The sequence below is a fragment of the Varanus komodoensis genome, unplaced genomic scaffold, assembly GCF_004798865.1.
Source record: "Varanus komodoensis strain SLA01 unplaced genomic scaffold, ASM479886v1 scaffold1, whole genome shotgun sequence".
Taxonomy (NCBI): domain Eukaryota; kingdom Metazoa; phylum Chordata; class Lepidosauria; order Squamata; family Varanidae; genus Varanus; species Varanus komodoensis.
This window is the reverse complement of record NW_025335268.1, coordinates 55,334,617-55,360,334: the sequence shown is the minus strand read 5'-3', so window position 1 is coordinate 55,360,334 and position 25,718 is coordinate 55,334,617. Positions and strand designations below refer to the sequence as shown.

The 25,718-nt window shown below is 41.1% G+C and overlaps 1 protein-coding gene across 2 annotated transcripts in view; it reads right to left on the bottom strand.

Moving 5' to 3' along the window:
* The window catches only part of HDAC2 (histone deacetylase 2), a 33,467-nt gene extending 18,930 nt beyond the window's left edge, over positions 1-14,537 (bottom strand). For both annotated transcript variants that reach the window (XM_044426158.1, XM_044426167.1), the window contains exons 1-3: positions 14,355-14,537; positions 856-968; positions 226-343 (exon numbers count right to left, since the gene is read on the bottom strand). In XM_044426158.1, coding sequence (XP_044282093.1) covers positions 226-343; positions 856-968; positions 14,355-14,406 — 283 coding nt within the window. In that variant the 5' untranslated portion in view covers positions 14,407-14,537. The remainder of the gene's footprint in view (positions 1-225; positions 344-855; positions 969-14,354) is intronic.
* Between the last annotated feature and the right edge of the window lie 11,181 nt (positions 14,538-25,718).

Sequence of the window (25,718 nt, the reverse complement as noted above, 5' to 3'; positions counted from 1 at the left end):
CTAATAACCCACAAGAAGTCAGTCAGAAAGGAAACTGCATATTAAAACAAAAATATACAATCCATAATACTCTACCATAGCAATTCAAGGCAATACCAAGGATGAAATTGGGATGTGGGAAATATTTAGGTTTTTCTTGTATACAATGTTAGATAAATCTCCATAGTTTAGAAAAAAAAAGGTTCTCAAAGGATTTAACTGCATTTAGTTCATTATGAAACTTACATCTTTGCATCTGCTTGCTATATTCAGACATATTGTCAGGTCTAATTGAGCGAAGAAATTTGATGTACTCATCACTGTGGTATTTGGTCATTTCTTCTGCTGTAGCTTTGTGAGGTCGCTAGAAATAAAAGGACTGAAATGGGTCTAATACAAAATAAAAAGCAGCAGTATTTCTAACTGTTCACTTGAGATAAATTTGACAATCAAACACGTTAAATTGACAATAGTGGAAAAGATTTCGTGGAAAAGATTTCAGGTTATTCCACTTTCATTCTGCACCCATGGGTTCAAAACAGTTGAGAGATTTTACTGTCAAAGGTTCAAACAAGGTATGAGGCATGTAAGGACTATATCCAACATCATGTTTTCTATCTGTCATATGTATTATGTGTATTCCAAATCCTTTTACTTTTGGTTCTCTGATGCAACATTTTCACATGTATTTGTCTACAGTCCTTTGTAGTCTCCACAACAGAGCATCAAGAGAACTGTGCTTAGTGCTCTCCACAATAAAGCAAAATGTTGAAATGCAAAACCCTAGGAAAAGTTCTGAAAATTAATATAGAAAATTTAATAGTATTTTGACTTGTCACCAACTCTTCACTGACAAAATTGTAAAGGTATACTCACATATATTTCCATTTTTCTGTACAAGCCATAATTCAGCAACAAGTTGTGTGTCATGCGAATCCTGTGAGGCTTCATTGGATGGCCCTGTCCATAATAATAGTTCCCAATATCACCTAGAAGTGAAGAAATGAGTGATGCTTCAGTGTCTAATTGTTACTTTTGCTAGCTTCACTCAGTAAATTTTGGACCCTAAGGGGTCCACAATCACAAAAGGAAAAACTACCTTCACATTTTGTTAAGTATTCCTTTTCTTATCCGTTCAAGCACCTGGATGTCCAAGTAAGCCTTTAAAGGTCCTAGCAGAAAGGACCATCTTAACCTGGTGCCAAAAGGATGTCAAACTTAGAATTGCCCTGTGCTTGGCTCCATTCATCTTGCCTCAAACCTAACCAGTTCCTGAAGTGTCCCACAACATGCTGCTGCCACCACCACTCTTCACCATGAGGATGCTGTTTTCAAGGCTATGGGCACTGTTGGCTTTGGGCCATACATTTTGCAGCAGGGCCAAAAAGTTCAACTGTCGTCTCATCAGACCAGATAACCTTTCACTATATATTTACTGTGTCTTCCACGCGTCTATTTGAAAATTCCAAATTTACTTGATATGGGTTTGTTTTAGCAATAGCCTTTTTTCCACTCTTTCATGTAAAGTCCAATTTTGTCAATGTCCAGATGACAGTTTTCCCATGGAGAGTTTCTCTTATCTCTGCTGTGGATTGCTCAAGTTCCTTCAGAGTTACCACTGGACTCTTGGTTGCATTTTAACTACTGCCATTCTCACCTGATCACTGAGTTTTGATGAAAACTTCCTGTAAGCTGAATTGCGCATAAGCCATATTCCTTTCATTTTATATTAATGGATTTAACTGTGCTCCAAGGAATGTTCATTGTTTGGGATATTTTTGATAATGCATCCCTGTTTGATGTTTCCATCCAACCTTATACTGGAGTTGTTTTGACAGATCATTTGTCTTCAGGAGGCTGTTTGTTTCATTTTTTATTTTATTTTAAAAATATAAACACACAGTCTACATTGAAAATACAAACATAAAAATTAACATACAATAAAATAATTATTACACTACTGTGCTCCCCAGCACCAGGACCAAGGATACATGTCACAAATGAAAGAGAAAAAAAACCTTCAGATACTTCAGGACATTCCCCTTCCAAAACTGTAATAATTCTTTTGAGAGCTCAAATCCTTTTCCTTTCTTTAAAACTTACACAACGAATTTACCCCAAATCTCATGCAACTTACTTTCCTTTATGTGCCCATTTCTCATTTTAATATCACATGTTAATTTGTCATTAATAGCTATGTTCCACATTTCTCTATACAAATCTGACAATTGGTAATCATATTTATTTTCTAATTCTTAGCTATAATTAGTCTCACTGCAATTATTAAATTTATTATTAATTATTTATTATTCCAACTGCATTGTTTTTATCAAACATAGAAAATAATGCAATCTCAGCACATATATCTATATTTAGACTTAATATTTTACTGCCTTCTTTAAAAACCTCTTTCCAAAATTTCATTAAATATTCATAGTTCCACCACATATGAAAATATGTACCCACTTCACAACCACAGCTCCAGCATAAATTGGAGTATTCATTAGCTATTCTATACAATTCAACTTTACTGGACTTCTATACCACTTCCATACAATTTATAGAAAATTTCCTTTATTCTTACTAAAATACACGTTGGCATCATCTTTATCCAAATATTTTCCCAATTTTCCTCACTAATATATTTTTTTCTCAAATCCATTTCCCATGTTGCTTTAAGTGAATCATATTGCCGCTGTTCATCTAACAATATAATTTTTCTTACTATCCCTTTCATCCACATATTTTGTTTTTCTTTTTCTATAATCATATCTTCAAATTTTGTCTAATCCCTGTATTTACTTATGCACTCTTCTAGTCCAGCAGTCCAACTGAATCACATTATAGCAAGTTATAGTCTCCTTTCCCAGTACTGACTTTATCTCCCCATTTGTATTTATTTTTTCTAACCAATCTTTTGATCTAACTATTTTTACTCCTTAATATTTTCCCTGAATTTTCCCTTAAGTTTAATAGAAAATGTTTTAATGCAGTGGTGATATCAGTGGCATAAATTTTCCCTTACGCTTAGAGGCTGTTTGTTTCATATGCTCTTCCAAAAACAAGTGTGTTTAAGTCTAAGTTCATGAGGCACTGGAATTGCACATTGAACATTCAATGACTCACAGTACTCTGCAGGTTGCACCAGAAGCATATCAGTAACCAATGCTTCAAGGTCAGTCTTCTAATGACGTTCACTAGCTTTTAATACTGTATTTGGGTTTTTAAATGCTGCCTGAAATGCTTTGGGATCCTTTATGGATGAAGCCTGGTTTATAAACTTTTAAAAATAAATAAATAAATGTGTCAATTCATAAAACTGTTCCATCCATTTCCACATTAAAGTGAACATTCTGAAAAATCATGAAAATTCATATTTAAGTATTCCTGAATAAAATATTTTGTATAATACTCATTCCTAAATATATTCTAAAATTTGTATTTGGGATATATATATATAGTTTTTATATGCCATCCAATACTAAAGACTCTAGATGACTTTATGAGCAGAGAACGGCAAAAACTGTATTCCAGCCCTTAGGTTAGTCTGAAAGTTGCAGATCAGGTCAATTCACTTTGAAATGAAGACCAAACAAAATCCTTATGAGGCAGTATCAACATATTATAACCACTACCAAAGTATTTTTTCAACAACTGAAGCTTTGCTCTATGTAGAAATTATACTGATTGGATTGAAATCTATATTCGTATGTTAATATCAAATAACTATCAAGCTATCAGTCCAATGTGTGCGTCTTTGCAATAGATCCTGATAGAATACAATTTCCACTATATTTTTAAAACTATGATTGTCAGTATGGACATTTTAGTACCAATAATATTCACACATTTTGGAATTGTCTTATACATGTATATTCTTCAGTTGCTAATTTGAATTACTTGGAATTTTGGAAACAGCAAGTTATTTTCTTGTGGGAGAGAAAACCTGTTAGGCCAGACATCCACAAATCTAGTTACAAGCTCACCAGAATGAGTGCCCCCATTCTTTTGGCAGCTCTGTACAGCAGCTCTGTTAAGGTGGACCCACGCCCAAGAGATCTTATTTCCTTTGAAAGAGGTCAGCAACAGCAGGAACCCCTTCTGAGCTGCAGATGAGATTTCTACTGGTAGTTAACACAGACAGCCAAGGAAGAAAACTCATGCTTTGTTGTTAAATTGTGAATTCTGGATTGTTTCTGGTTAACTGGTAGTTAAACTACAGTCCATAATATGGATGTAACAACACCAGCTGCTAATCTGGGTTCTCATTACAAGCAAATTGCAAAACTTTCTCCATTAAGCCACACAAAAGGAAAACAAACAAACAAACAACACCTAGCATCTTTCCCAGGGCTTCAGTGCATGCCAGAGGATGGTAAGGGAAAGACAGTGAAAGTGTGTGCAAATAATGGCAGCTAGGAAATCAAAGCAAAATCTGTGGACCTGCTCAGCATTCTACTAAATAAGACAACAAGCCTCAAGACTCAAGCTAGGTCCTGCTGAATGCCTATAAAGCTAAGGCAAAATACAATACAGGCAGGTGAAGAAAGCTGACTCCCACCCCAACATTCCCATGCTTTTTAGTTTTTAACCTTCCAGTGTGAAAGAAATATCTAAACCAGCCTTCCCTAACCTGCTGGCCTTCTGGACTGCAGCTTCCAGAATTCCCATCTAGCAGGGTCATTGACTGGGAATGCTGCATGTTGCAGTCCAAGCCTGTCTGGAAGTCACAAGGCTGGGGAAGGCTGACCTAAACAAAACAGTATGAGGCAATCAGGGAGGAGGGTTCAGTTCCACCATCACTACCACCTGACTTAAGATACTTCCTTGCTTTATAAGGGTTTAGGGCCAAGGTCCATCACCATTTTTTCTTGCTTAGAAGAAATGGCTCTGCAAACAAGAGATCACTATCTGGCCACTGTCATTTTGCATGGATTCTCAAAGCACTGCATTCTGGGCACATATGCATTCATATGTGTTTCAAGGACTCTTAAAAGCCCATAGAGCCAAGGAGCAACTCTGGTTTACTCAATTAGGGAACCAAAAAAAGTAGATTCTGGCCACCTGCAGATAATGGCTGCCTACACTTCCAAGAGGAAACATGGACTTTCTTTGGACCAAGAGGCAAGAGCAACCTCTCCTATATGCATCTTTCTACATCATGACAACAAGAAAGCAGTTCAACACCTTCTTAACTGATCCATTTGAGGGAGACCATCAACATAGAAATCCTAATTTTCTTGTACAGTGATGCTTAGGTACACAGAGGTGGATAAAAATCAATGATTTTTTAAAAATTTAAATTCATTTTTTCTTTAAATCATGCTTTTAATAAAATGCTTTTTGACAAAGAATTTATCTAAAGATCGTTTTCTATTACAGTCCAAAGATTATTCATCATGAAATAGGGATTAGTTTTTAATTATGTAGTAACTTTATATTCATGTAAAGTTTGAATTCTTTACATTGAATTGAAATGATTTCCATTAATCCATTCACAATGTCATGCTCTTCCAGAGGTTTCTGTAAGATTGTTGGGCAATTTTTCTATCTAGAAAATATTTTGGCAGATGCTTGGTTTTACAGTTCTCGGAACTGTGAATTTGTGCCTGGAGAGATCACATCCTCTTATTCACAGCAAAAATGTTATAAAATAAACATACAGAGTTGAGCAAAAGACCTAAATCCCATTGTTCCTTTGAAAATTCACGTACACAGAATCAATCCCTCACCTCTTAAGTGCTGAGTTTCTATGAACAGAAGATGATGCTTGGGACTGGAATAGATCTGCACAAGAAGTTAAGTGTGAGAAGGGAGAGGCAAGCAGTAAAAATGAATGTGAACCCCTTTGAGTACAATATTCCACAAGTATTTGGATCTTTTTGTGTATAGCCTGACGTTTATCATATTCTTTCCCTGGAGGATAATACCCATCATGACAGGCTGTAAAAGTTTGGTATTTTAATTAAGTTCCTTTACATATGGGAAAGGGAGGCATGCATACAAATTATATTAAAGCATAATTTAAATCTAGTCTTACTGACTAGTGATACAAATTGTGATTTAAATCAAATCCACCCTGAGTACACATTTACATTATAGATATACACAATGGCCCCCAGAGAAACTGATAACTAAGAAAAGCTAAGAAACCAGTTACTTAAGTATATTTTCTTTTCTACCAACTAATTTTCTTATCTACCAGAAAGATGCCTACATTTATAGTATCACTCAAACACTTGGATTTTTTTAGTTCAACTTTAGTGATAAACATAACTTTTATTTTTGATATTTTACAACATTTAAGCAATGTTTCTGTGTGTATATATAGTGCTTTGAAAATGCATCTAAATTTTCAGAATACAGACATACAGCAAAGTTTTAACAATGTCCATTTTCATAAAAAGTTATATCTCAGTTCACAAACAACCCTCTTTCTCTCTCAAGAGCTAAACAAAGAAGACTTAACAACAAAGGAAGAGGCTGCAACTGCCATTCTGCCTTTCTTGGCAGCATTTTGGAAGTCTACACAGGGCTACACATTTCTGCTTCTGCAAGGCTGATTATTCAGTTCAGCCTATCTCTAGTATCCATGGGTGAAAGCCACAACTATCTATAAACACTTTATAACTTACCATATAAAGTGCAAATTATCACTTAAGAATTTCTTTTCTTCACCTATCTCTCTCCAAGCATAACTATTGTTCAGGGTTATGTGACACACACACACTTCTTTATTTTCTGTATCTCAGGGTTGTAAATAAGTCTTCAAACTTACCAAATGCTTTCCCCCCTACTAGTATTGAACACAGGCAGTTTAGGAAAGAGACCTGCATTTCTATACTCAGCATGCAGAATGGCTGTCTTCTTCCAGCAGCCTCTTTGGTTTCTATGCTTGACACAGATGAGGATTCAAATACTCTATCCTTCCTCCACTACTTTTCACTCACTACATGGTTTTCTGGTCACCTATGGTGGTGATCATACTAACCCTTAAAGACAACACTAATACATTTATTTAGATCCTAAGCATATTTACTTGAAAGTTTTCCAAAGAGATGTATTTAGTCTACCAGTCTAACAGTTATTACTAACTAATAATGTAGGTTTGATGGAAATTTTTGATTTGGAAAAAATTCTAGACAATACTTTGATGTAAACTAAGACAATATATATTGGAATTTTCTGATATTCTCATTATCTGATGTCCAAGCAAGTCATCTAATTTGGTTCATCTACAGTGTGTTCCAGTGTGGCTGCCCACAACCTTCCAAACTCAGAGGATTATGACAAACATATTGAAGGCAGGAAGAGTACAGAGGAAAAGGCTGGCTGGGTGTTTCTCTTGCCTTGCAAAAGACTTAGATAGTGGATTTCAGTCACCTATGGTGGCACTGTGGATCGCTGTTAGTAGTCCTAAGTATTTTGCCACAGTTTGCAAGGAAGCCAGGTTAAGAGGATCACTCCTCTACTGCCCACTCCCAGAACACTCACTCTAAGGTTGGTCTTCTGACTTGGAGCATGGTTCTTTCTATGCTGGCTGTGAGGGAGGGCACTACGAATTCAGAGTCACTACTCTGACCTTGAAGCATGTTTCTGACAGAATTGGGGAATCCGCATTTTCCTAGGACCATCTAGACCATCTACCAGTCACAGGATTGTGCCTTTCAATGATGCTAGCTGTTCTAGTACTTACCTTTCAATGCAATGCCATTGAAATAGAAAGGGATGAACTGCATTCCTCTTCCAAAACACCTATGCTGTTTTAGAACTTAAGACTTTTTAGAACTGTTCTCCTCCTTCCCAACCCAGTAAGCCTCATCACTTGCTTGTCCCCAATCTCTCATAAAAATCAGAAATAAGGAAAGAGATTCCTTTCATAGCACTAGGGATAGGTAGCACTGCTGCCACAACAGACACATAGGGGGTGGTGGCACACAACCAGAATTTACTTAATGGGCCACCTACAGACTGCATCCTTTTCACACTGCTGTTCTAACAACTAACTTTTTGCCCGTTTCCCTTATTTACATATAAAAAACAAAAAGATATTTCAGTCCTATCATATAATTTCTTCTCAGTTTTTTTGGGGGGAGAGTTTTTTCCCTTGCAGCCTTTTCAAGCAGATACAAGGTTTTTCAACATGCCTTTCTTTTCTTGCTTTGTAAGGTTTAGAGCATTTTGTCATTGATGATGTAAGGTTGCTTACCTGTAACTGTCATTTTTTCCAGTGGTCAACTGTACATTCACAGATACAGGCTTTCTGCCTGTGCAGGACTTGTTGGCAGGAAGACTTCCTAGCTAGTCTTGTTTTTGCAGGAGCCCCTCCCACTCTGGTATATCTGGGAGGGGTTCCCACCCATTCCTCAGTTCCATTTAGACCAACATCAGATACCAAGGAGAGGCTGGTGAATGACTGACTTCAAGTCTCAGGATAACAGTCAAGGAGTCGTAGCGTGACGAAGCTGATCGGCACCAACTCAAGATCAGTGGGTGGATTGTGAGAAGACACAGGTGGCTACTCAAGGAATGAATTACAGGTAAGCAACCTTACTTTCTTCTTCGTGGTCTATGCACATCACACATATAAGCAACTAACAGAATCTACCTTCAAGTTTGAGTAGGGGAGGTGTCATCAGAAAAGAATGTCAAAAACCTCTTCTACCAAAAGAGCAGTCTTGTCAGGGATTGACTACGAGAATCAGTAATGCTTGACAAATGTTGATGGGGTGGACCACACTGCCAGTGGATCATATTGCCAGTTTGCAGATGCTCTGCAGTGGGATACCAATGAGGTGGCTTGGGGTCTCTCAGGAAGCTGCCATCTTGCAAACTGGTAGGCAAGTATGATGGTTTTAACCACCCAGTGTGTGACCTGTTGAGAGCTGATTGGTTCACCTCTGGACCTCTCACTGTAGCAAATGAATCTACACTATGAATCTAATAAATAAATAAATAGTATGAGAATGGCAAAAGGATTCTTTTTAAGACTGGTAGAAGGCAAGGACCCTGTGTGTATCAGGTGTGTGTGGGGTAGATTCCATTGGGTTTGATGGCATAGCAAAGAAAGGTAAAGCACTGGAACAGTGAGCCAACCTTTGGAAGGAACAAGGGGTATCGATGCAAGACTGCCTTGGCTCTGTGAAAAGTGAGGTATGGTTTATCAATGCAGAGTGAGCAGTTCACTGCCCCTTCTGGCCAACATAATGGCCACAAGGAAACTTCTTTCCAAGAAAGAAGTCTTGAGATCTTTGCCAAAGGTTTGAAGGCTTGTTTTGTAAGAGCTTGGAGACCAACAGAAAGGCTGCAGCTAAGGACAAAGGACTGGGTTTATGGAACAATGTTCTGTAGACCTTTTAGGAACCAACATGGTAGTGGATGTGAAAAAATCCAAAAACCTCAAACTGGGGAATGGAATGAGAAGATCACCATCAGGTAAATCTTGATGGAAGAGGGTTTCAAACCCTTGCAGAAGAATGTGTGTAGGAAGTCTAGAATTTGTTGCATAGATGACTGATGGGAAATGTATTCCATTTTGGTGCATACAATTTCCTCATGGATGGTCTCAAGTGCTACTGCACTGAGTATTATCTGGATTTCCAGCTGGAGATGTATGCCTCAGTCCACTGGACAATCTTCTATGCCATGAAGCAGAGGGTGGCAATGCCAGGATGGAGAATTTCCCCTGAATTCCATGAGGTAATGTTTGGGTTTGACAGAAAGCAAATAAATGTCTTGTTTAGTAGCCAACTTGAAGCTGAAGAGGCCCTTCCTGTCAAATGGCAGATGTTCTATTCCGGTGCATGCCTTCTAAATTAACCTGCCCACATGAAGCCAGGTGTGCCAACATATCGCCACCATGCCAATAAGGGCCCTGGAGGCATAGTCAACATGCTGGTGTTCCTTACTCATCTGTTGACCAGATAGACAGAGGATCTCAGACTGAATGACTCATGCCAAGTCCTTATATTGCTCCAGAAAGTGTTCACAAAGAAAGTACATCTTCTCCCAAAGAAAAAGTTGGTAGAAAGTGATCAGGGATTCATAATTAGAGACATGAAGGCACAAGGCCACATACAAATACAGCCAGCATGCCATCACATCCGACTATCATCCCTCCTTATCCACAGATGCCCTCTGGAACCACCCGTGTCAACTCTAAAATAATTGAATTTGGCCTGGGATGCTGAAGCAAGAACAGGATTGACTTCTCTTGAATGCGGTGCATCCCCTCAAGCCACTTTGATGTTGGTGCTAGTCGTGCTGGTGTCTTTCAATTCTCCTTAAAGGGAATTGAGGAGAGTTGGAAGAGATCAATACCAGTACTGAGATCTCCATCTGTATTGGTACCACATTCTCCATCCAAATGGCATTAAACACTGGCTATATGACCTCCTTGATGTATTGTTGGGTCTTGAGCCCAAACATGGCTGTCATCCAGAGGAATTACTTAGAAAAGCACCCCATGTCCTCCGAAGGGAAACCTGGTTCCTTCACTATGACAAACACATCTGGAGAGGAGGTGAGCAGGTCTTCACACTAGACTGAATCTGAGTCTGAGATGTAGTCCTCCAGAATCAAGGAAGGCAAGTCAAGCCTTGGTTGTGAGATGGGGGGAGGGGGCAGGGGTAGCAGCAGTGGAGGTTGAGATGCCATTGCTAGTGGCCTGATGTGCTCCTCTCCACACTATCCAGGGGAGTCACTGTGTCTATGCCTGGCTGGTATTGTTGTAGAGTCAGCTAACAGGTGCCTCCATCCCAATCAGAGAGGGACGACCAAAATCAACCATGTGGGTGGTGTTCTGAGGCCATGTGAGATGATGCCAGCAGGAAGGCCTCCAGATGTTGAGTGGACAAGACAGTGGCAGATTGACAAAGCACACTTGTCAGTGGTCTGTTATGGCTAGCGGGATTGGGGGTCAGAGGCACTGCTTTGCAGTGGTTCCGCTCCTATCTCAACGGCCAATTCCAGAAGGTGGTGCTGGGGGACTATGGCTCTGCGCCATGGCAGCTATGCCATGAAGTGCCACAGGGCTCCATTTTCTCCCCTTTGCTGTTTAACATCTATATGAAACTGCTGGGAGAGGTCATCAGGAGGTGTGGGCTGCGGAATCATCAGTACGCTGATGATACCCAGCTCTACCTCTCGTTTTCCACTAATCCAGATGAGGCAGTGGCTGTGCTGAACCGGTGCTTGGCCGAGGTAATGGGCTGGATGAGAGCCAATAAACTGAAGCTCAATCCAGACAAGACAGAGGTCCTGTTGATTGGCGGATCGGGCTTCGGAGAGGGTGGATTTGACCTGGTCCTGAATGGGGTTGCACTCCCTCTTAGGGACAAGGTCCGCAGCTTGGGAGTGCTCCTCGACCCGGAGCTTTCATTGGAAGCTCAGGTGACAGCGGTGGCGAGGAGCGCTTTCCTTCAGCTTCAGCTGATTAATCAGCTGCACCCCTACCTGGAGTACGACTGCCTGGCGACGGTGACACACGCGCTGGTGACTTCCCGCCTTGACTTCTGTAACGCGCTTTACGTGGGGCTTCCCTTGAAGACGGTCCGGATACTTCAACTGGTTCAAAATAGAGCTGCCAGGTTGCTGACGGGGACGGGGCATCATGTTCACATGACTCCAGTCCTCCATCAGCTTCACTGGCTTCCCATTGAAGTCCAGGCCCAATTCAAGATGTTGGTTATGACCTATAAAGCCCTAAACGGCTTGGGTCCTGGTTACCTGAAGGAGCGCTTACATCCATATATGCCCGACCGCCCCTTGAGATCTGCGGGAGAGGCCCTTCTCCGGGAACCCTCCGTGAAAGAAATTAGGAGGGCAGGTACTCGGAGGAGGGTTTTCTCTGCGGTGGCACCCAATCTATGGAATGCGCTCCCCAGAGAGGTCCGCCTGGCGCCGTCGTTATTTGTTTTTTGGCGCCAGGTGAAGACCTTTTTATTTAAACATCATTTTAATTGTTAACAATATTTGCTTACTTATCTGGCCAGGGCGACTTCTTTTATACGACTTCTTTTATAACTTCTTTTATATTTTTTATTTATTTTATATTGTTAATTTTAATTTTATATTGTCATTTTTGTGTTTTATTGTATTTTATTGTGTTGTAAGCCGCCCCGAGGCTTCGGCAAGGGGCGGCATAGAAATGTTATGATGATGATGATGATGATGATGATGATGATGATGGTGTGGCTACTGGCAACAAGCAAACCATGGATCCTGTCTTCCAAGATCAATGTAGCCATGACTGGGTACAACGTCAGAACCAGGTCCACATGTGGTGGAGTCACCCTTGGTTCTGAGTGGTGCAACTGGGGCGTCTTCTTGTGCTTGGCCTTTGTCAATTCTGCCATCTTCATAGCCCTTTGGGCATCAGCTGAGTGCTCTGGTACAGAAGGAACATGGCTGGATGAGCCCCTTAATCTGCAGATAATGGGCACGGTGATAAGGTTGATCCTGCATCACAGACCTGACTGAACTGGCAACATAGCACAGTTCCACAGTTCAGCCTACAGTCTGTCCACCCTGCTTTTCCAGGCCCCTTTAGTGAAGGCCTGACAGTGTATATTGGCCTCCATGATGTATATATAATGTACATGATGTGTACACCCACACACACACACACACACACAAGTGTATAGTACGAGTCAAGGAAAGCAAGAGCCATCAATAGAGAGAAGTCCCAAGGCACCCTCAATGGCAATTGAAAAGTAACTGAGGAAGTGGATGGGAACCCATCCGCAATATACCAAGGGGTGGTAGCTGAGGGGCTCCCACAAAAACAAATCTAGCTAGGAAATCTTCCGAACGGGTTCTGTGCAGGTGCAGAGTCCATGTGTGTGATGTGCAGAGATCACAAAGAAAAACAACTCTGGCACCCAGCTTTTACTGTTATTAAACTAGGTGAAAAATCAATTAAGTTTCTATTTTAAAACAATTATCAAAAAACAAGTTTCAAATATCTTTGTTCACTTAAGGTAGCTCTGAACGTAGCCATTCAAACTTTAAAAGTTTAATAAATGTTTTATTTTATTCCAAGAGTGGGTAACCTCAGGCTTTCCATTGGACATAGTCTAATAAGCTGGGACTGATAGGAACTGAAGTCCAACAATATTAATTTGCTTATTAAATCTGTATAAAAGCCACCAGTTTAGCATTATGATCTTTGGGTAGCCATTACAATAGAGAAGAACTGCAGGTTTCTCATCCCTGACTATGGCTGATCATTTACTTTGTGCTTTTTGATGGGTGTAATTAGTCATTTCTATGGAATTTAATGAAAAGCATAGACTCCACTTTACCTATACAGAACAATTTGCAAACACGCTTCTTGAAAATCCCTAAATCTGTACCTTGATTTTTCAATGGAACAACATTTGCAAATGTAACCCATCATTGAGAAATAAAACTATAGCTAAAGGAGTACTTTTCTGAACCACTAATATTTTTTTCTAATATTATAACCACTAATATTAAATATTTCTAATATTTTTTGAGGAGTAGTTGCTTGCATTGTGGTGAGCCATAGTTGCAACAAACAGTATAAGGCTCTTGCGATGGGACAGGATACAAAAATTATAGATAGATAGATAGATATTCTATGAGATCCCTCCAGTGTTTTCCATTAACAGCTTTGATAGGAGTTTCAGTCTCACATCTTCCATGGATTTATCAAATGGCCTTGGGATCTCAATGCAACACAGTGACTCTTAACGAAGTCCCATCAAATCAGAGGGTTAGATCCAGAGTTAGTCCTGCTTAGAATAAACCTATTGAAATCAATGGGGCAATATAGTTACAACTACCTTAAGCTGCACCGATTTTAACAGATCTAGTCTGTTCTATTACTAAGTCTGCTTCCATTGCAGTAGGACTCATGCTTGGAATCGCGAGGCAAGTCTCAGATGCTCATTTGCAACAAGGAGAGAAAAGCAACACCGCCTTTCCAAACAGGTTAGTGTCAACTAGACACAAACACACACGCCTTAACATAACCCACTGCAAACAGACGCGCGCAAATTCGGAAGAGGAGAATGCACCCGGCGCAACGAACAAGACAGACAGGCGGTGAGAAAAGGACCCAGCCTTTTCTTCCATCCAGATGGAAACGCTGCAGACACAATAGGTTAAAAAAGGGGGAGATGCTGGGCGAGAGGGGTAGTGGGCGGGGCTGCATGCGGCGCGTGCGCCGAGAAAAGAAGGCGCGCGAGGACAGATGGGGCGCGGGGGAGGCGAGGAGCAGGCTCAAATGTGGAAATGCGGGGGAGGCACGCGAGCGGGGAGACCCTCTGCCGCCCCCACCACGGACGGAGCAAAAGCCCACGCGACGCCCTGCCCTGCCCCGCCCCCTCAGTGCGCCCGCCCGCCCTCACCGTCGTAGTAGTAACAGACTTTCTTCTTGCCACCTCCCTGACTGTACGCCATGAAGCCGTCTGATGGCAGCCTGGGCTGGTGGCTTCAGATGAAATGGCGGGGAACGGCGAGGAACGGCAGCTAGGGCGGCAGCGGCAGCAGGGACGCCGGAGCCGGGGACAGCTTCGGGAAGACCCAGTCGCCCCTCCTCCTGCCGCGACTCGTGCCACTCGAAGGAACGCTCCTGGTGGGGGTGGGAAAGCTGGAACGCTGTTTCGTGCCGTCGTCCTCTATATGGGCTACGCTTTACCTTCGGTTCGAACTATATAACTACTATTATTTTTACTCGCTGGGCGTTATGGATCATGGTATGACCCGCTATTTTGCTTAGAAGAAAAAAAGTAGAGTCGTAAGCCCCCCATTCTCATTCGAAAAATGGTACAGTCTACGTAAGGAGGCGAGTTGCTCTTCTCGGCTCTGCCCGGCCCAATCACGATGCATGAACGGCGCAGGCGCAGAATTTATTCGTGCTTTTAAATATATATATAATTTTTTAAAAATAAAATAACTCCGCTTTACGGTTTGACTGTGTGGTCTCCGCCTACCACTTTTTCTTTTTAAAAAGTTGTCTCCAACACAGTGGAGTGCTGGCTTTCAATAGGAAGAAATCCTGCCTTCCGTTGCACAAGGGCTCTCCTACTAACTCCTTTAGTTTGGTTTTTAGTCACCGCGATGAATGACTTACGAGAAAGGAGTTCTGGACCAAAGTGAGAAACGCTTTCACTCTCAGTAAAGCGCGGCTGAGCAAATCCTGCAAATAATTGCCAGCCGATGTTGACTGAGTTGGTGAGTGCCTTTCTTTGTGGACAGCCATTTTTAAGAGCGGTAGCAGGTATTTGGCCTGCCCAGACATCCTGAAGTCATTGGACACTTTATCTCACCCGGGGAAACCAGTAAGGACTCGAGTTAGGACTTTGATGGAAAACAACACCTTCGGTGACAAATAGCACGCATGAAGACAACAGAAATTGGAGCTAGGGTTGATGCAGATCTAGAGCACATCTTAATTCTGCGCCTGGTGGCTGCTTTTTTTTAAATCTAAAAGCCTGGTGAACCTTATTGGTATAAAAATGTGACCTACATTTCATGTCTGCCTCTAATGTTCTAATCCTATATTTAGTTACTCGAGCTAAGTCTCACAACTTAATTCTGCTTACTTCTGATTAAACATGTGCATTTATCAGCTAAACGTGGAGCGCTTTCTTAAGGAGTTATTTATTTATTTAAAATGTGGTGCATAAAATGAAGTTTTGAGGGGTGTAGTACTAAGCACATAGATACCATGAGTAAGAAATACAAGATGCTGTAGTATTTTTAGAGTTTCAACTATTGGCCAGTATCTAAAGCAGGGGTCTCAAACTCAACTGACCTGGGGGCCGCTGGAAGTAGAGTCTGGGTGAGGCTGGGCAGCATCAAGTATTCCACCACCGCGGTCATGGTGGGCCGCTCATCCCGCGTCGCTCCCGGAGGCGCTTTGAAGGCCGCAGGGCCCCTCCCCCGTGACCCACCCGTCCCGGCAATTGGCCCGCGGGCCACGAGTTTGAGACCCCTGATCTAAATAAATATATATAAAACAAGTTCTACATTCTGCCTGACTTAACCTGACTTAAGGAGCTTCAGAGTAGTTTACAGTGCAAAATCAAAAAACCATCCCCATGACTATTAGACACAATTAAAACAAGTTGGAGACTGCCATTCAGAGGGAGAGTGCAAGCTTTGAAGAAGGTTTACGCTTTGATCTCTAGGTATGGCTGGAAAAATTCCTGCCAGAAATTCTGGAGTGCCATTGCCAGTCAGTGACAACAATACTGGTCTAGGTGAATGGATGGGTTGACTTGGGCTGGTGTACACAACTGCTGTGGGTTAAGCAAACCATGGTGCTTTTCTTGTTTGTTTGTTTTTTTAAGTATGACACCATTGGCCTAATCAACCCCCCATGAATGGTTTGTTGTAATACTACCAAAATATCTAAACCTGGCTGTGTGGCTTGTTGAAGGAGGAAACAACTGTCCAACAACACATAGGCAGTTGTTTTTGGGATGGTTCTATTTTAATGAAGTATTGTAGTTGATGTTCTATAATTATGGAAGGCCTGGAGGAATGTTGTCCATGGGGTCACGATGGGTCGGACACGACTTCACCACGAACAACAACATATAATTTAGAATTATTCAGAGTTAACTAAATTTCCATAATATTAGTTCAAATGAACAATTGAAGTTCTTTAGGGTGGGCTAAAACAAAAAGGGATTGCAAACAGCTCCAAAAAGCTCTCCCTGAATTGAAGGAATGGAGTCAAAACAGCAAATGCAGTTAGTTGCAGGTAAGTAAAAAGTGATGCATACTGGGGCAAATAATCCCTGTTTCACTTATCAACTGATGGCATCTAAGGTAGCAATGGCTGACCAAGAAGGAGCTCTTGTTGTTGTAACAGACAGCTCAGTAGAAATATCATCCCAGTAGCTGTGGAAAAGGCAAATTGTGTGATAGGCTTAGTTAGGAAAGGAATCAAAACTCCAACGGTTGCCCTTGTCGCTGTACCCTCAGAAAGCAATTGCAGAGTTTGAAAAACTGCAGAAAAGGGTGACTAGGATTTCAATCTTCTGCAGTGTCATACAACTCTTCCCCAGACAGCATAACTGGCTGGGAAATACTGCAAGGGTTCCCCCCCCCCCAAACATCAGGAGCTAAGATTGTATCCTGGAATGATTAAGGAGCTGAACCAACTAGGAAAGTTTACAATATTTCGAATTGATTAGGTCATGGGGAAAGGCAAATAAGGAAAAGGTGATAGCAGTATACAGAGTTACACATGGTGTGGACAAAGTGGATAGGGAGACACTTCTCTCAAAATACTAGAAGCTAGGGTCACCCCATAAAGCTGATTGGTGAGATTCAAAACAGATAAAATGAAGTACTTTTTCACTCAGCACATAGTTAAACTATGCACCTCTCTACTACAAGATGTACTGATGGCCACCAGTATGGATGGTTTGAAAAAGCAATTGGACAACTTCATGAAGGTTGTGACAATCGGTAGTTACTAATCATGACAGGTGTATGTTATTCCAGTAGCAGAGGCAGTAGGATTCTCTCTACCAGTAGTTGGGAAACACAAGTGGGATGGTGCTATAGTGTTCGCATCCTACTTGCAAGTTTCCCACAAGCTGCTGATTGTCCCTGTTTTGAACACAGTGCTAGCCTAGAGGGCCCCTTTGGTCTGATCCAGCATGGCTGTTTTTAAGTTAGAAAGCTGCCAAGGAGTGATGAATATAGAACTTGTCATTAGGGAATTTGAATATGCTGACATATCCTTAGATAGCACTAACAGCAATATGCAATTCTATTTAAAACTGCCTGCTTGTTACATTCTCATAACATAATGCATGACCTCCAGCACTGTCCAGAAGAGGTCTAACTGCATAATGTCGCAGTTGTATCACACATGCAACTTTGATCCTTGCTATTTAATGTCTATTGACATCATTCTCCTTTTCTTTGCAGCTGGCATCCCTCCATGTAACTTTGTAAAGTGCTAAAATTTAATCTAGAAGAATTGACTAATACATATCCTTAGCTGTCTTTGATTCTTCCCATATAGCGCATTTTATGTGCCAGTGATAATGCATGCTAGAAATACAAAATTTGGAAGCGAGACAATAAATCAAAGGGTTGTATCCAACTGTGTCCATCTGCCAGTGGTATAGATATCATGGGCAGAATGGATTCCCCCTCCCTTATGTAGTTTCCAAATCTGTTCTGGGAGGTTCAGAGACCCTCCAGAGCAGATTTGTGGGGCACGCAAATGCATCAGAAAAGAATTTTGCTACCTTAGCAAGCATATGTTGCTAAATTCACTTTTGCCAACACACCCCAGGAGTAGGGTTGCTTTTGTAGGAAATAATTGGTTGATGGGAGGGATGTGATTAACACTTTTTGTAACTGTTGGTTCACCATTGCAAAAATTAAGAAAGCACCCCCACCACGACCTTTGTCAGCCTTCCCCCGCCCATCTGGCTCTTTGAGTTTCCAAAGCCTAGTTAGGCAAAAAACAGCCTAGAGGTATTTTTAGGGAAGAGTTCATGGGAAGAAGGGTTGGCATAATTTTTTAAATGTGAGCCTCAGAAGATCATAAGGACATTGATGGTTTATTTACCCTTGCCCAATATGCTCTGAGTACTGAATGATCTACAACCATGAAGCTACATATGTTTCCCTATCAAAGACAAATGTGGGGCTTTTCCAGATTCTTTTAAAAAGAAAAGCTTTCCTTTGACAGCTGTAAAAGGGTTGGGAAGAAGCAGGAGCCTTGTGATCTTCATTGTCCTGAATAGCTGGCAATTCAGGAAAAATAAGGAAAATAGCCTGGGAAGTATGGGAGACACACACACACACACAAAATTCTGAGGATGCCACTGTGAAGGGTGAAATAATCACCCCCTTTTGGAAGCAAAGATTTCTAGCAGTTTTACTTTCCCTTAGCAGCTGTCTGTTCAACAGTTGCAAAGTGAAAGTAATAAAATAGCCTATTTGCAGGTGCTCTTGGTCAGATCCCCTGGTTGGTTCCCCTTGCACTTTGACATGGGTACTTACTAGGACATTACCTGGCCAAGTCTTCCCCTTTTATCTATTTGAAGCTGTGCAATTATGCAACCACAGAAGCCCAACATCATAAAAGAAAGAAAATTAAAAATATCTGTGCACATTCAGTTGTACAAAAACAGTTGTTTAAAAATAGGTGGTAAACGACTGACAGCCCTCCCAATGTGCCCCCTGGGACTGTCACTTCAGAAATTGTGAGTGATTTTGAAAAAACAGGGAAGGCAAAGCTGTGGCAAGCAAAAGGGATCACTGTGGGGAGCAGAGACAAGGCCATCAAATTCCCTGGGAGACCAGAAGACCAACAAAGGTGTGTGGGACATCCCATGGTGAAGCTGCTCTGGTACACTGTAGGCAGGAACAAAGTAAATTTGCCATGTCACGTGAACTCACCAACCCACTGCTCCTAAACCACTAAATTCAAGGAATGCTGAAAAAGTGTTGGGTCACATGGGCACATATGAAAAATTCATTTCCTTGAAAATGCCATTCTTAAGAGATGATGATCTACTTCTAAATATGCTCTTTTAGTTTCTAATCATGCCAACATATATCACACTTTGCTTTGCTCTTACTGATACATCCCATAATAAAAAATAATCCTAAGGTACCAAGTTTTTATACTTGTATTCTGTGTAACAAAAATAGCTTCAATAGTTTCAGGAAACTTGCCTGCCAACTTTTGCTAGAACAAGGAAACAGATGCATACAAATAATTTAGAGATTCACCATAAAAGACAGCCAAGACAGAAGCAATGAACTTTGGTTATTAAACACATTTTTACTCTCAGAATGCTTTTATCTTTTACTGAATTTCTGTTTCTGACCTAGATACTGCTCTCAAGTCTTATAATGACTATGTATAAATACAGTGTGTACACCCATATTTCATTTGGCTTCATTTATGATTATATTGTTACCTCCCCTTTCTAGCCAAAAGGTCTTCAAAATAGCTTATAGATTGTTTGTTTGTTTAATGCCCAACAGCTTAAGCTTTCTGGGCCTTTTGTAATAATTAAAACAATAACACAACATAAAAATAGAATATAAACTTTAAACTACAGTATAAGATATAATTAAACATCCAAGTAAAATCTAGCAGTAGTAAAAAGATAAGAAATATGCAAAGGATTTAGAACAATGGAGAATGGAAGACTAAAATTCCTGGGAAAATTAGTTCTTCCCTACCTTTCAAAACTGCATAATGGAGGTGCCTTTCTGGAAAGTCCATTCTGCAACCCAACTGCCATGGCAGAAAAGACCCTCTGCTTAGCACCCACTCATTTCCTTCTGCATGGCCCCCCCAGAGAAGGACCACGATAGGTTTAAAGCACATGTGTTCAGATAGGAAATCCTTTGTTGAGCCTTGGCCAGCATTGTCATGAGCTGGGGTTCCTCCCTTTGCGCATTCAGACCCACAGACCTTTCTTGCAAAACTTTCTTTATTGACCAAAGTGTTTTCCAGAAGCACAAACACTCAGAATGAATCTCTGAGCATGCACAGAGCAGTGTGTTGAACCATTCAGGCCTTTGAAAACAAACAAACACACCTCCTTACTGCACACCGATCCTCTAATCAGGCTTCCCTCCTCTATTGGCATTGCATTATTGGGTCAAGAGCCGTACCCACTACATCTGTCTCTGAGAAACTCCCCATTCAAAGTCTCCTCCCACCAACTGCTCATCTTGGTTATTCCCAGAGGCTCCTGTCCACCTGGCGAGTCTGGCCTTGATATCAACATCCTGCTTCTCTGATCTCAGCATCTGGAATGGGCCCATATTCCAATCCCCCCCCCCCCGGCTCCTCCTCCTCCTCTGAAGTCCAGCCAGCAGGCCTTAAGAATATGTACCCAAAACAGCTCTCCCTCTCTCACTCCCAGCAAGCATATTGCATATGGATAAATTCCAGCTTAACCATGTGTTAAGGATGATTTCCAGAATGAAATGGAATACTTATTATGCTAAAAAAAAGAATGCTTAGCCTGTTTAGCTAAAACAACTAATCATGAGACAGACTGAACACTGAAATTTCAGATTGGCTGATTTTGTACTGAGTGCTTGCTAATGGGGTCTGGTATAGTGAATCTCCTCCCACCACCACCCCAGCAAGAAATTCACAGTTTTCAACTTATCTTGGGAATGAGTGATCTGGATACTCATGTCCTAGGATATCTGTGAAAAACTTCTATGGTCCTTTGGAAGCTTTGCTTACATGCATTGTGGCTTGGACTGCATAAGCTGATTCATCAGTTTAAGAGGATTGCTTAATGTAAGGCCAAAAAATGGTTACATCAAGTCGAGCAAGGTACAAGTTTTGACACATTTGTTGTGCCCTATTATTTTGGGAATGAAATGTGGAAGAAAAAGAGGGGAAAGGGAGAAAGGTTGTCCAGGCAAGATGTGATGACTACAGTATCTGGAGGCTTTTTTAGAACTGTATTCTTTATCGGAATTAGCCACTGGTTTTTAAGTGTATTATTTTTAATGGCTTTTTTGTTCCAGATATAACTATAATTGCTAAATTGCTACTTTCCTGCTATTTTATTATTTTTTTTCTCCTGTAAGTTGATTTGAATATTTTTAATAGAAAGGCAAGAAAGAATAATACACTGAAAAAAGAACATCAGGGGCATTTGTGACCCCTAGAATTTTTTTTTTAAGGTTATGGACATGTCCTCTTCTGGTTTGCAAAGCTGTGACATTTTCACAAACTTTGTAATTTATTACTGAGCCATCCCATCTCATTAGTCAAAGTAAAACTGAACCACAAAGAAGCACATTTCTCTTCACTTTAATTATTCTGAAGTAGCAGGAGAAGCAGCAGTGGGTTTGTTTGATAAATGAAGAAAAGAAAAAAGAAAAAAGGGAAAGAGAAAAGCACTTTGGAGTATGTAACTGGCATTGCAAACAGTGGGAAGTTTGTATCATCTGCCAGAATGTGTTTATTGATACAGATGCTCAACTTGTATCCTGAAAGCTCAGGATGGTTCTCAATCATTTTGATGCTAAACTGAGACTAATTTTAATTAATTAATTGATTATTGATTTGATTTTTATCCCACCCCATTTATAAGGGTCTCTGGGCAGCTTACGAAGTTTAAAAATATGCAATAAAATACAATTAAAATAGCACTTAATATAAAAAATGAAATCTAACAATCCAACAAACAAAGCTGCACCATTATAAAACTTCTCAGTTCCATAATTTATACAGGGACAGTATAAAAGTCACAGCAGCAGATGGTAACTCAGTGTAAGGTTTAAAACCATTAAAATAATTCTAGCAATTGAAACAGCAGGAAAATGAAAAGGTCTTCAGAGTACAAAGAGGGTGCCAGGTGAACCTTTCTGGGACACCAGTACCAAAATGGTGGGGGCATTGCTGAAAAGGCCTTTCTCCTTGTAGCCACCCTTCTTGTTTCCTGAGGAGAGGACTACTTAACAACAGCCTCTGATGATGATCTAAGGGGCCAGGTAGGCATATATGGGAATAGGCACTCCTTTAGTTTATTTATTTATTTGTATACTTATTTTCCACTAAATTGGCCTGAGGGCACTCTAAGTAGATTACAGTCAATAAAACACATCGCAATAAAGGCAACAATTAAACACAATGAGCATAAGACAAGAAAACAAGACAGCATGCAGCTGAGGAAAATAATTTAAAACTGACCATATTAAACAACAAACAAGTTAAAATATCAGAATTAAATCAGTTACTAAAATGCCTAGGGGATAAAACTGTTTTCATCTGGCGCCAAAAAGACTGTAGCGAGGGCACTGGGCAAACTGCTTTTGGGAGGCTGTTCCACAGGTGGGGCACAACTACTAAGAAGTCCCCTCTTCTGTTAGCCATCCTCCTTACTTCCTAAGAGAATGGCTCTTTCAGAATGGCCAGGTAGGCACATATGAGAGCAGGCAGTCCATCAGGTGCCCTGGTCATGGGCCATTTACTCCCAAATGTTACTCTGAATCGGGCCCAGGCTTCAAATGGTAACCAGTGGAGAATGTAGGGGACTGGCTTTATACGGTTGTATCTGCCAGTCCTCATCAGCAGCTGAAGTTTCCAGACCATCTTCAGGGAAGCCCCATGTAGAGAACATTGCAATAATCCAGACAAGAGGTTACCCGTGTATGTTTGACCATTGCCAGGTTCTGCCTGTCCAGATATACTGTGGCTAGTTAATCAACCTTAGCTGATAAAAGGTGCTCTGGGCCACCAAATCTACCTGGAATTCCAGCAATACTTCAAGGTCCAGGAGCCACTCCAAAGCTACAGACCTTATCCTTCATGGGGAATGCAACCCCATCCAGGACAGGCAAAATGTCACCCCTCTGAGCAGAGGATTCCCCCACCAACAGCATTTCTGTCTTATCTGGACTGAGCTTCGGTTTATTGGCCCTCATCCAACCCATTATCAAGACCAGACCAATATATGGCCACATAACCATTCACCAGGTCCCAAAATATATGCTGTACAAGCAAACTCCATTCCTCATTTCCTTGTACCCAGCTCATAACTTCATCTCTGTCATTGCCAGAGAGGAAGAATTCCTGTAACAGTTACGGAGGTGCTCCCAATATTCATCTGCATCACCTCCATCTCCTTTCTTCAAAACTATTCCTTTAGAAGTCTTCTTGTCATTGTGTCAAGAAATGACACATGGAAGTAATGGACAGCAAGCTATCAGACATTTGTGAAAGGACAAACAAATAGGGTAGGCATTGGCTCAGGAATGTGATCTCCAAGAGGTAGAGGCCTTGTAGGCCAAGACTGGTATTTAGAATGTTGCTCAGAAGGCTACAGAGAATTAGCACCCATGCTGCATATCTATGTGATGTGCTTCTGACATCCTTCCATACCATGAGGTTGGCTGCCATGTTCTGCGCAAAGTCTAGAGTCCATTCAGAAGACATTTGAACCACACATTATTCTATGCTTTGGCCACTGATATGAGATGAAGCAAAAACAACTGTTTGCCATTTGGTGGGATGATACACATGGCCGAACTATCTTGGGGTGAAAGTTTCCCTGAGGTGATCTGATTCTCTTTAGGGATTCTCCAACTGATAGTTGGCCTGGGGCTTTAGGGGGAAGGTGAAAGGATGCTTTGCCTTCTCACCATTGGCCAAAGATGAGTAGCAAGTGCCACCAATTGCTACTCAATTGCTACTCAGCCTGGCCCAAAGGGCATTAAAATGCCTGCTTATAGCTTCCCACCTTATCCCGGCCTTGAACAACTAACCTCCCATATCTTTTCTCTCATCTACCCTTTTTTGGAGTGTCTTATCATTCTAGTTTGTAAGCAGGGCCTGTCTCTTTTCTGCTGCTAATGTGAGAAGCTAATAACTCTCTGAAAAGGGGAATAAATGTGTGCATAAACAAACAAATAAATGGTACATGTAGGCCCAACAGGCTGGAAATTGGTTTGATGCACGTTCTGTTCCCCTTCAAAGCCGCCCCCACCCTAAAACGCGCACGATGTATCTTTCCTTCTTTCAGAGGGAACTATTCTTTATGTGACTGCTTTGAAAGCAAGAAAACACCTTTTCAAAATGACTTCAAACCTCCTGTGGGCAGATTTGGCTCTGGAGATAGCGCTTGTCCTCTGCTGAACAAAACTCATTAGCCATGCTCTGCAATGCAACTCAAGAATGATACTGATCACCTGGTTTCCTCATTTTTTTTTTTTTTTGTTTTCCTTATCAAATCATGACATTGACTTTTGAGCACAGTCAGTTCAAATAAACCTGATGCACTTCCAATACCCCCAAAACAACTTTTTATCTGAAAAGTCGGAAAGATGTTGAGTTTTCCTCCTGCCCTTAAAGGTCACTGGAATGTAAACAAGGGCAACCTGGCATGAACAATAACATTTGGTATTTTTATCCCCTTATTTAGAAAGTTCAATAATGGAGGGGACTAAAAACTTCAAGCTTGAAGCGACTCATCCAGAATAGCAAGCAGGTGACTCAAAGAGATTGTGATGACTGAGATTTGTTACAAACCTATTCAATGAATTCTTTCCTCAGTAATGAATCAAAGAGCACACCGGGAAGAGAAAAAATGGAAGTGAGGCTGAATGACACACAATGCATAGAGAGCATTTCTGGAGTGACAAAAAAGGGTCAGCGATGGCTGTGGGTTTCACATGGCTAAAGCAACCAAACAAACCTTGGTTCAGATGCATTCACTTAGATGGACTTAGATGTTCCAAGTTAGATATGGGTTACACTTTTAGATAGCACCAGCAATGAGAATTGGCTTTGTGTGGAATGGAATAGCCTTAGTCTGACACAGCTTAGCCTTCAGGCAAATGTCCACTGCCACCAGAAATGGACACATTTTAGCAACCCAATTTGAGAGATTCCAGACTTGTTAGCATCCCAAAATGTAATGCATGCCACTCTACACCTGTCTAGCTCCCAGAAAGAAGGGCTGTCCACTCCCTTCCAGGGCTACCTGTAGAGGGATGGGGAAGGCATCTCTGCATGGGCAGATGCTTCTCCAAAAGAGACACTTCCTTGATTTATACAGTACTGTTCTGCAACCTGTTAAGTTTTAATAAAAGAACTACATTTCTGAAGCTTTGCTTGAGTATGCTGGAGAGGGAAAGAGGGAAGTGACCTGCTCATGACGCTACCTCACAGCAAAGAGTGGGAGGAGGCTAGTTTATATCCCAATCCTTTGGCCAACTAATCTCTCCAGACTTCAGACAGTATG